Raw genomic sequence first — 13462 nt, forward strand, 5'->3', positions numbered from 1 at the left:
CTGGGACAGCCAACAGGGATCTCTACCCACTGGAACAGCCAACAGAGATCTCTACCCACTGGGACAGCTAACAGGGATCTCTACCCACTGGGACAGCTAACAGGGATCTCTACCCACTGGAACAGCCAACAGAGATCTCTACCCACTGGGACAGCCAACAGAGATCTCTACCCACTGGGGATCTCTACCCAGAGATCCAAAGGAGAATTTGGCCACAGACTTCAGGACTGAATTAATGCTTTGTTTATAAGAGGATAGCAAAGTGTAATACCAGAGCACTTGGGATCTCTTAAATGGATAGGGTTTTCCTATTCAAGGATGGATGGGGATAACACATGGTTGGAGCAATGACATTCATGTTATAGGCCTACAGACTGTAGTACAGTAACATTAGCTCAGAAACCAAAGCCTTCCCAGAGAGCTGGTATTAGAAACGCAACGAGCTACAGTAGGATTCCTAGTTAAGTGAGTTACTTGGTGAGAGTCTGATCTGACTGGGGGGCGAGGGGGGGAGGCTGTATATTTTCAAGGCCACTAGAAGTACGGTGGTAGCTAGACACTGCCATATTAGAAACATGGTGCTGCAAAGCATCTATTATCGATCTGCTTAAAGAAAAGTCATACATGGGTTTCATGTTCACTCACATAAGCTATGGTTTTTAATGTGAGAAAACACAACATTAAAAAACTTGTGTAGAGCATGGTACTTAATGTGAGTGTACTGGCATGTAGTTTCACGATCCGACAAGGGGCTCTATTGCCACAGGTACAGAACGTTTTTCTGTTCCAGTTTCAGGAGCTTCAGCTAATATCCTTTCCAGAGGGCTTGTCGTATTGAGTGATCTTCAGACTGCCCTGGCATCCCCGAGACGCCACCGTACCAACATGTCCCCTGGCCTACACACGAGCCACTAAAAACGCTGATTACATGGCCATACCATCTGCTGAGTCCGGATGAGACACAACACAATGCCACTCGGCAGGGAGCTTAACCATGGGACGAGCTGGGAATTCTCCCCAAAGCGGTACATGGAGAGGCCGGGAAAAAAATCACAAATCCGCATGTCCCTAACAAGCTAAGCCGTCGATTCCACAGTGTTTCCGACAATATGAGTCTAAGGGATTGGGAGCCGAGGGCGGCTTTGAGCCTGTCTCTTTGATGACCACCAGCACTAGCCTCAAAAGGGACAACATTATCTAGATTACCTTCAGACGACATAGAGTGGAGTTACGATTGTATCGTCCAAATTAAACTAAAACTGTCTGCCTTTGAATGCACTTGCTGAAGTCGTGCTAAAATTAGTTTAACAGGAAGTGGTTTGAACCTGCCCTAAGAGAGTGACTATAGCCATCATTACATAAATGCACTAGACTTTTCAATGCCACAGAAGGGCAAGTTCATTCACTGTATTGTAGAGTATACATCAGTCTGCTGGAGCAGGCTCTCCTCTGACAGCATTAGCAGGACTTAGTAAATTAGTAAATTAGTAAACACGCGCTGAACTCCGGTTCGACCCCTAGCCCCTACATAGGTAAACCCGTAGAACTGAGAGTTCAATAGAAATCTATGCATTATAAACAATTGCTTAATCATGTCTTCTGACTGGCTTTGTGTTTACATTTTTGCCATGGAAAAAACACTGCGATACAGGTAACGTCTTGGTCCTGAGGGACAAAGAGAGAGACTGAGAGAGATGAGAGCGACTGAGAGAGACTGAGAGAGATGAGAGCGACTGAGAGAGACAGAGAGACTGAGAGAGATGAGAGCAAGGAAAGGGAAAAGAGGGAGTCATTTAGGGAGAAGCAGAGCAATGAGGGCAAAAGAGAGACTGACTAACATATTTAGCAGGAGAAAGCAAGAAGTGAAAGAGAGATAGACGCTCTTAGCATTTAAACGAAGCAGGACAGAGGGCAGAATAATGGGGGATGCAGGACCCTGAAGTAATGAATAGGGGACATGGAAGTAATGAATAATGGACGCAGGACCCTGAAGTAATGAATAGGGGACATGGAAGTAATGAATAGTGGACGCTGATCTTGGAAGTAATGAATAATGGACACAGGACCTGGAAGTAATGAATAATGGACGCAGGACCCTGAAGTAATGAATAGTGGACATGGAAGTAATGAATAGTGGACGCAGGATTCAGAAGTAATGAATAGTGGACGCTGATCCTGGAAGTAATGAATAGTGGACGCAGGACCCTGAAGTAATGAGTAGTGGACGCAGGACCCTGAAGTAATGAATAGTGGACGCAGGACCCTGAAGTAATGAATAGTGGACGCAGGACCCTGAAGTAATGAATAGTGGACGCAGGACCCTGAAGTAATGGATAGTGGACGCTGATCCTGAAGTAATGGATAGTGGACGCTGATCCTGAAGTAATGGATAGTGGACGCTTGACCCGGAAGTAATGAATAGTGGACGCATGACCCGGAAGTTATGAATAGGGGGACGCAGGACCCGGAAGTTATGAATAGGGGACGCAGGACCCGGAAGTAATGAATAGGGGACGCAGGACCCGGAAGTAATGAATAGGGGACGCAGGACCCGGAAGTAATGAATAGGGCAAACAAACATCAAACTTTCCATCCAGACAGCTAAAGCAAATTTTAGCGACATGCTTTATTAGTGGTCAGAATAGACAGCGGTGTGATATGCTAGGCTACGAGCAGGGGGTATAACACACATGAGCACCACTCCCCTCTGGTAGAATACCATGTTGATAACGCTCGGATGCTCCTTCCAACATATGGGTTAATGGGACTTTGCTCCAGAGACGCTTAACATAGAAATAATTCCCAGAACGAATGATGGCGAAACGGCCCATTTGATGTGTAGTCTAAATATTCCATATGTTTGAGTATAATCATATAACTGTTCCACAGCCTTGTGATGACTGAGTGGCTGAGAAGTAGAACGCTGTCAACAACATTCATGTTAACAACAACATACGCTGTAAACAACATGCATGTTAACAACAACATACACTATCAACAACATTCATGGTAACAACAACATACACTGTAAACAACATGCATGTTAACAACATACCTTATCAACAACATTCATGTTAACAACAACATACGCTGTAAACAACCCAACAACCCAACAACCCAACACACAACCCCTACACAACCCCACTAACAAATACACAACCCCACTAATAAACACACAACCCCACTAACAAATACACAACCCCACTAACACAAAAAAATACACAACCTCACCAACAGTAACAAATACACAACCCCACTAACATTAACAAATACACAACCCCACTAACAAATACACAACCCCACTAACAAACACACAACCCCACTAACAAATACACAACCCCACTAACAAACACACAACCCCACTAACAAATACACAACCCCACTAACAAATACACAACCCCACTAACAAACACACAACCCCACTAACAAACACACAACCCCACTAACAAATACACAACCCCACTAACAAACACACAACCCCACTAACAAATACACAACCCCACTAACAAATACACAACCCCACTAACAAATACACAACCCCACTAATAAACACACAACCCCACTAACAAATACACAACCCCACTAATAAACACACAACCCCACTAACAAATACACAACCCCACTAACACTAAAAAATACACAACCTCACCAACAGTAACAAATACACAACCCCACTAACAAACACACAACCCCACTAACATTAACAAATACACAACCCCACTAACAGTAACAAACACACAACCCCACTAACAAACACACAACCCCACTAACAAACACACAACCCCACTAACAAATACACAACCCCACTAACAAACACACAACCCCACTAACAAATACACAAACCCACTAACAAATACACAACCCCACTAACAAATACACAACCCCACTAACAAATACACAACCCCACTAACAAATACACAACCCCACTAATAAACACACAACCCCACTAACAAATACACAACCCCACTAACAAACACACAACCCCACTAACAAATACACAACCCCACTAACAAATACACAACCCCACTAACAAACACACAACCCCACTAACAAATACACAAACCCACTAACAAACACACAACCCCACTAACAAATACACAACCCCACTAACAAATACACAACCCCACTAACAAATACACAACCCCACTAACAAACACACAAACCCACTAACAAACACACAAACCCACTAACAAACACACAACCCCACTAACAAATACACAACCCCACTAACAAACACACAACCCCACTAACAAACACACAACCCCACTAACAAATACACAACCCCACTAACAAATACACAACCCCACTAACAAACACACAACCCCACTAACAAATACACAACCCCACTAACAGTAACAAACACACAACCCCACTAACAAATACACAACCCCACTAACAGTAACAAACACACAACCCCACTAACAAACACACAACCCCACTAACAAATACACAACCCCACTAACAGTAACAAACACACAACCCCACTAACAGTAACAAATACACAACCCCACTAACAGTAACAAATACACAACCCCACTAACAAATACACAACCACACTAACAAATACACAACCCCACTAACAAACACACAACCCCACTAACAGTAACAAACACACAACCCCACTAACAGTAACAAATACAACCCCACTAACAAATACACAACCACACTAACAAATACACAACCCCACTAACAGTAACAAATACACAACCCCACTAACAGTAACAAATACACAACCCCACTAACAGTAACAAACACACAACCCCACTAACAGTAACAAATACACAACCCCACTAACAGTAACAAACACACAACCCCACTAACAGTAACAAATACACAACCCCACGAACAAACACACAACCCCACTAACAGTAACAAATACACAACCCCACTAACAAATACACAACCCCACTAACAGTAACAAATACACAACCCCACTAACAAATACACAACCCCACTAACAAATACACAACCCCACTAACAGTAACAAATACACAACCCCACTACCAAACACACAACCCCACTAACAAATACACACCCCCACTAACAGTAACAAACACACAACCCCACTAACAAATACACACCCCCAATAACAGTAACAAACACACAACCCCACTAACAAATACACAACCCCACTAACAAATACACACCCCCAATAACAGTAACAAATACACAACCCCACTACCAAACACACAACCCCACTAACAAATACACACCCCCACTAACAGTAACAAACACACAACCCCACTAACAAATACACACCCCCAATAACAGTAACAAACACACAACCCCACTAACAGTAACACATACACAACCCCACTAACAAACACACAACCCCACTAACAGTAACAAACACACAACCCCACTAACAGTAACAAATACACAACCCCACTAACAGTAACTAACATTAGTTCATTAGTTAACTGCACCTCAGATTGCAGCCCAAATAAATGCTCCAAAGAGTTCAGACACATCTCAGCATCAACTGTTTAGAGGAGACTGTCAATCAGGCATTCATGGTCAAATTGCTGCAAAGAAACCACTACTAAAAGACACCAATAAGAAGAAGAGACTTGCTTGGGCCAAGAAACACGAGCAATGGACAATAGACCGGTGGAAATCTGTACTTTGGTCTGATGAGTCCAAATTTGAGATTTTTGGTTCCAACCGCCATGTTTAATTGAGACGCAGTGTCGGTGAACGGTGATCTCCACATGTGTGGTTCCCACCGTGAAGCATGGAGGAGGAGGTGTGATGGTGTGGGAGTGCTTTGCCGGTGACACTGTCTGTGATTTATTTAGAATTCAAAGCACATTTCACCAGCAATGCTACCACAACATTCTGAAGCGATACACCATCACATCTGGTTTGCGCTATGACTATAATTTGTTTTTTTCAACAGGACAATGATCCAACACACCTTTCACAAACGAACTTTTAACAAGGCACACCTGTTAATTGAAATGCATTCATGAAGCTGGTTGAGAAAATGCCAAGAGTGTGCAAAGCTGTCATCAAGGTAAAGGGTGGCTACTTTGAAGAATCTCAAATATAAAATACATTTTGATTTGTTTAACACTTTTTTGATTACTACATGATTCCATATATGTTATTTCATAGTTTTGATGTCTTCACTATTATTCTAAATCTGTAGAAAATAGTAAAAATAAAGAAAAACCCTTGAATGAGTAGGCGTCCAAACTTTTGACTGGTACTGAATATATATTTTTTATTACTGTCTACAGGTAGACAGGGGTGGTTTGCCAGTCATTGGGACAACAATCCAACTTGGGATGGGGGAGGTTTTAGCAGATGGAATAGTGGATAACAATTTGAGGTTTACTGAGTAGCAGTACAAATACCATGGTACAGCTATATGGACACTCAATCATTATGGTACTTTTTAATGGAAGGTTTACAAACTACTTTTATGATAAATAGAATTGAAACTTGAATCTCGTTATGGTAAATGTTGAAATAAATATAGCCAGTTATAATTGTAATGGCTTTAGCAGATGAGAAAAAAAACGATCAGTATTTACCTGACTAAAAGTGTCACGAACCTCGCCGAAGAGGGTGTCTCTTCCTGTTCGGGCGGGGCTCGGCGGTCGCCGTGACCGGCCTATTAGCTGCCATCGATTCCCTTTCCGTTTGTTTTGGTTATTGGTTAATTGGGTACACCTGTTTTGTATTAGGGTTTGTTTGTAGGGTATTTAAGGGCACTAGGCCCGCTGGGTATTTGTGCGGGCTTGTTAATTGTTACTCTGTGTTTGATGGTGTGATTTATTTTGTGTCTTTATTCTCCGGACTATTTTGTCCTGTTGTTTGGACTGGCAACTTATATATGCCCTGTGTGTTGGCGTGATCGTTTTGTTGCACTGGTGAATAAATTTGACAAACGACAGAACCCTACTCTCTGCGCCTGATTCCACCCCCCACTCCTAGTTGATCGTAACAAAAAGAGAAGGAATATAATATCTATTGTTAACAGGAAACTCATTCAATAATTTTAGATGAAGTTCCAAGTGATTTTCATTTTGTAAATTTGTTCCCATGTATTCCCATGCATAATATAGAGACGTGATCATATCCAAATAATAATAATTAATCATCATTGATTGGATATACACTACAGTGTAGACATTGTTAATGTTGTGAATGACGATTGTACCCGTAAAACACCAGTCTCAATGTCAACAGTGAAGAGGCGACTCTGGGATGCTGGCCTTCTAGGCAGAGTTGCAAAAAAAAGCCATATCTCAGACTGGCCAATAAAAATAAAATATTAGAACACAAAAGAACACAGACACTGTCCAGTGACAAAGGAACTCTGCCTAGAAGTCCAGCATCCCGGAGTCGCTTCTTCACTGTTGACGTTGAGACTGGTGTTTTGCAGGTACTATTTAATGAAGCTGCCAGTTGAGGACTTGTGAGGCGTCTGTTTCTCAAACTAGACACTCTATTGTACTTGTCCTCTTGCTCAGTTGGGGCCTCCCACTCCTCTTTCTATTCTGGTTAGAGACCGTTTGCACTGGTCTGTGAATGGAGTAGTACACAGCGTTGTACGAGATCTTCAGTTTCTTGGCAATCTCTCGCATGGAATAGCCTTCATTTCTCAGAACAAGAATAGACTGACGAGTTTCAGGAAAAAGTTGTTTGTTTCTGGCAATTTTGAGCCTGTAATTGAACCCACAAATGCTGATGCTCCAGATACTCTAGTATCTGTTCTAGTAACTAGTCTCAAGAAGGCCAGTTCTATTGCTTCTTTAATAAGGGCAACAGTTTTCAGCTGTGCTAAAGGGTTTTCTAATGATCAAATAGCCTTTTAAAATGATCAACTTGGATTAGCTAACACAACTTGACATTGGAGTAATGGTTGCTGAGAATGGGCCCCCTCCGATCATCCGCTCAAGAAAAGATTGGCCAACGGCTGAATCTAATTGATGATCCCTGACCTATACGGTCCTGATCTATCCACGCTTCTTTGAAAATGTATCTAATAATTTATCAAGCCTACAAGCAATACAAGACTCTATTATTATGGTGGGAGATTATAATACTATTTTAAATACCTCAATGGACCCTAAAGGAATTCACACTACAAACTATCATTACCCTTATGCACTTAAGGAACTCACACTACAAACTATCATTACCCTTATGCACTTAAGGAAATCCCACTACAAACTATCATTACCCTTATGCACTTAAGGAAATCCCACTACAAACTATCATTACCCTTATGCACTTAAGGAAATCCCACTACAAACTATCACCTTCGTGCACTTAAGGAATTCACACTACAAACTATCATTACCCTTATGCACTTAAGGAACTCACACTACAAACTATCATTACCCTTATGCACTTAAGGAAATCCCACTACAAACTATCATTACCCTTATGCACTTAAGGAAATCCCACTACAAACTATCATTACCCTTATGCACTTAAGGAAATCACAAATATCATTGATATATTGGAACAAGTGGATATATGGAGGTTTAAATATCCTGACCTAGTGAGATATACAGTGCATTCGGAAAGTATTCAGATCCCTTGAGACTGGTGACTGGTGTTTTGCAGGTACTATTTAATGAAGCTGCCAGTTGAGGACTTGTGAGGCATCTGTTTCTCAAACTAGACACTCTAATGTACTTGTCCTCTTGCTCAGTTGTGCACCGGGGCCTCCCACTTCTCTTTCTATTCTGGTTAGAGCCAGACACTTACAGTGGAACACAGACACTTACAGTGGAACACAGACACTTACGGTAACACAGACACTTACAGTGGAACACAGACACTTACGGTAACACAGACACTTACAGTAACACAGACACAGTGGACACAGACACTTACAGTGGAACAGAGACACTTACAGGAACACAGACATTTACGGTAACACAGACACTTACAGAGGAACACATGTGAAGAAAGGAGCTTAGACTGACTAGACTTTAGCTCATTACATGCAGTTGTCCCAGATTTGAACACAGGTACTTACAGTAGAACAACACATGAAGACGATGATGAAGGAGCCAATGACTCCTCCGATGCCGACCATCCAGGTCATCCGCAGGAACAGGATCACCCCGAAGATGTTCTGGATACAGGGGAGGTACACCCCCATCAGGGTCCCCAACTGTGGAGCCTGTAGGGAGGGAGAGAGGAGGTGGACATGGGATCAATGTTACCTAGCAAACCTGAAATGTTGTGAAATTTCCAGTGCACGTTTCCTGTGAACACTGAGGCTGTACCCGCTTTAAGTTACAGTTATAACAGTGACCAAGTAGGCTACTGTGGCTATTTGATCATAATGTAGGCCTACCAGAGTGGCCTACCATCAAAAACAATGTAGAAAATGCATCCCATAACATTTTAACATGGAAGTAGCTGTTCTATCATTCAGCCTACAGTAGCAGACAATGTGTGGTGTTCAATGTAGGCCTAAAAAACATGCAGGGCTTGACATTAACCTGTGTATCTACTTGTTCTTCAGACAAGGAGGTGACTGAAAATGTTGTTGTGTTGTTTGATGTAAGAAACCACTTTACAAAATAAAATGCATTATTATTCCCATACTATTATTACAGAGAATCAGACAAATTTGGCTTCCCTCTGCCTGTTGGCGACTTAGCTTATTCAAGCCGGTCTCAAAATACAACACTGCCCCTTTAAGACAAAAAAAAAGCTATTTACCTGACTCGCTTTCAAAGATGTCTAGAATTGTACACATTCTGTGCTCTTGTAGGAAGCAATCACTTCCTTATTGCTGACTATAATTAGGATAATAACTCACTAACTAGCAAAGGATTTGAACAAAATGTGCACAGGTGCAAAATGTGCACATGCAGCTCTCACTCTGATCTCAAACAAGTACATCTACTCATGACCACAGCTGTAAACACAGTCCAGGTCAACGTAAATGACACAAATCCATATACACTGTATGGCAATAGTCAATTTGCATATAGGCCTACTGCAGCGCTGACTGGTTATGCCACAACTGTCTGTGTAGAGTATGGGCTGAGTCATGATCAATAGAATCCTACTCTGATGCGTTCTGCCTACAACAAAATCTCCTGCATAGTTTGTTTTGTTTTGGTATGTTGCATTGAAATTGGCTAAGATTGTGTTGATTCGATCACAATTGCCACAGTAAATTGAAATGTTGATCGTGTTAACTAACTAGGCAGGGTAGCCTAGTGGTTAGAGCGTTGGACTAGTAACCGAAAGGTTAGGGTATTTAATGACTGGGTATCATGGGGTCTCTAATGACTGGGTTAGGGTTTTTAATGACTGGGTATCATGGGTCTTTAATGACTGGGTATCATGGGTCTTTAATGACTGGGTATCATGGGGTCTTTAATGACTGGGTTAGGGTCTTTAATGACTGGTATCATGGGGTCTTTAATAACTGGGTATCATGGGGTCTTTAATGACTGGGTTAGGGTCTTTAATAACTGGGTATCATGGGGTGTTCAATGACTGGGTTAGGGCCTTTAATGACTTGGTGTCATGGGGTCTTTACTAACTGGGTATCATGAGGTCTTTAATGACTGGGTATCATGGATCTCTAATGACTGGGTTAGGGTATTTAATGACTGGGTATCATGGGGTCTCTAATGACTGGGTTAGGGTCTTTAATGACTGGGTATCATGGGTCTTTCATTTGGTTTAATTTTTACCTTTATTTAACTAGGCAAGTCAGTTAAGAACTAATTCTTATTTACAATGACGGCCTACACCGGCTAAACCCGGACGACGCTGGGCCAATTGTGCGCTGCCATATGGGACTCCCAATGACGGCCGGTTGTGATACAGCCTGGATTCGAACCAAGGTGTCTGTAGTGATGCCGCAAGCACTGTGATGCAATGCCTTAGACTTAGACCGCTGCGCCACTCGGGCGCCCATGTCTTGGTATCATGGGGTCTTTAATGACTGGGTCTTTAATGACTGGGTTATCATATGCTTCTGTAACAGAAGTGGATCTGTGAACCACATGACCAGTAACAGTAGCCTAGGATTTCTGGAAAACCTAGGAATTTTGGAAACGTTGGTGCCTATGGGAGAGACAAAGAATTTGAATGAATATTTTGGATTTTCCAACATCCAGTAACTGGAGAACATTTTGGGTGATTTTATTAAGTGTTCTGCGCATTCTGAGACCAAATTGCCATTTTTCAATATGTACATTATGTGAAAAATGTTTGAGATCTGTGCTGGGGCACATAGCAGTCAATTTGTCTTATCAACTGTCCCGTAGTCCTTTACGTTCATCCCCATCTACGTTTATGGGTTGAAAATGGCAGATTTGGGCACTGATAAGGGCATAAATTGGAACGCATTGGCTGTACAACAACATGCTATAAATGACATCAGAGCTCTGGCTCTGCCCTTCACAGCGCTGTATGGGTTTTGACTGACAGCTGTTCTGAACTTCAGCACCGCACGCAACAAGAAGTTGCCCCCATCCCCCCCACTAATTGGTCAACTTTTGCAAATGTTTTGTTATCTGAGTGAGAGAAATGCTGTAAATTAAGAGGAGTCGATGTATTTTGAAAGATGATATGTTGAGGATTATGATAAATACCGCTTTAATAAAAAAAATTAAAAAAGTACTTTTATTTAACGAGGTAGGCCAGTTGAGAACAAGTTCTCATTTACAACTGTGACCTGGCCAAGATAAAGCAAAGCAGTGCAACACAAACAACAACACAGAGTTACACATGGGATAAACAAACCTACAGTCAATTACACAATAGAAAAATCTATATACAGTGTGTGCAAATGAAGTAAGGAGGTAAGGCAATAAATAGGCCAATAGTGGCGAAGTAATTACAATTTAGCAATTTACACTGGAGTGATGTATGTGCAGATGAGGATGTGCAAGTAGAAATACTAGTGTGCAAAAGAGCAGAAAAACCAAAACAAATATGGGGATGAGGTAGGTAGTTGGTTGGATGGGCTATTTACAGATGGGCTGTGTACAGCTGCAGCGATCGGTAAGCTACTCCAACTTCAGTGATATTTGCAATTTGTTCCAGTCATTGGCAGCAGAGAACTGGAAGGAAAGGCGGCCAAAGAAGGTGTTGGCTTTGGGGGTGACCAGTGAAATATACCTGCTGTAGCGCGTGCTACGGTTGGGTGTTGCTATGGTGACCAATGAGCTGAGATAAGGCAGAGCTTTACTTAGCAAAGACTTAGATGGATGACCTGGACCATAGATGACCTGGAGCCAGTGGGTTTGGCGACGAATATGTAGAGAGGACCAGCCAACGAGAGGTCGCAGTGGTGGGTAGTATATGGGGCTTTGGTCACAAAACGGATGGCACTGTGATAGACTGCATCCAATTTGCTGAGTAGAGTGTTGGAGACTATTTTGCAAATGACATCACCAAAGTCAAGGCTCCGTAGGATAGTCAGTTTTACGAGGGTATGTTTGGCAGCATGAGTGAAGGATGCTTTGTTTTCAAAATAGGAAGCCGATTGTAGATTTAACTTTGGATTGGAAATGCTTAATGTGAGTCTGGAAGGAGAGTTTACAGTCTAACCAGACACCTAGGTATTTGTAGTTGTCCACATATTCTAAGTCAGAACTGTCCAGAGTAGTGATGCTAGTCGGGCGGGCGGGTGCAGGCAGCAATCGGTTGAAGAGCATGCATTTAGTTTTACTAACATTTAAGAGCATTTAGAGGCCACGGAAGGAGTGTTGTATGGTGTGGAAGCTCGTTTGGAAGTTTGTTAACACAGTGTCCAAAGAAGGGCCAGATGTTTACAGAATGTATACATGTCATACAAGCAAGCCAAATGTGCACTTCACATTTCCATATCATAAAACTCATATCGAATACAGTCAACGTTTATGGTCATTATGTCTGATGTACAGTTACAAGATGACATGATGTCATACCCTGGGTTGTTCTGAACAGAATGAGCCGATGTTTGTCTATTGTGAAGATCATTCGCCGTGGAACACGCACCTGAATGCTCTGACTCCTTTCTATGTGCTCCAAACATTACAATCGGTTTCTCTGAATTGCCCTGTGAAAGCCTAACACTGTAAGACCATATTTTATCATTTAGCTAGTCATGCTGGAAATAGAACAAGCTTTCAAATGATGCCCACCTGACCCAGATTGTGATTTATAATAGGATGTTATTGGATTGCGTAAACAACAACAGTAATTGTGTGATGGCGGGGATACAGGGTTGGTGTTCCAAACAAAACAACTACAAGTGTGCTTGCTCTAGTTCCTCAACGGCACAGCTAGGAGAGCTAAAAAAAACACCTTATAGTTGAAGACTGTTCTTTGAGTCATTAAAGTGCATTGAAATTACTTAGGAACTGTGTACACTTTGGAGAGGTGTGTGGTCACTTAAACCCTTGTCATTTTTCTGTCTTATGTTGCACCAACCCAACGTTTTCCAGGAATATTCTTATCATGTTACTGAATGTATCCA

General features: G+C 42.0%; 1 protein-coding gene across 2 annotated transcripts in view; it reads right to left on the bottom strand.

Annotated features, from left to right (window-relative positions):
* The window catches only part of slc12a5a (solute carrier family 12 member 5a), a 176562-nt gene that overhangs the window by 39053 nt on the left and 124047 nt on the right, over positions 1 to 13462 (bottom strand). For both annotated transcript variants that reach the window (XM_031825697.1, XM_031825696.1), the window contains exon 4: positions 9002 to 9148. In XM_031825697.1, coding sequence (XP_031681557.1) covers positions 9002 to 9148 — 147 coding nt within the window. The remainder of the gene's footprint in view (positions 1 to 9001; positions 9149 to 13462) is intronic.

Source organism: Oncorhynchus kisutch, linkage group LG5 (genome assembly GCF_002021735.2).
Source record: "Oncorhynchus kisutch isolate 150728-3 linkage group LG5, Okis_V2, whole genome shotgun sequence".
Classification (NCBI taxonomy): domain Eukaryota; kingdom Metazoa; phylum Chordata; class Actinopteri; order Salmoniformes; family Salmonidae; genus Oncorhynchus; species Oncorhynchus kisutch.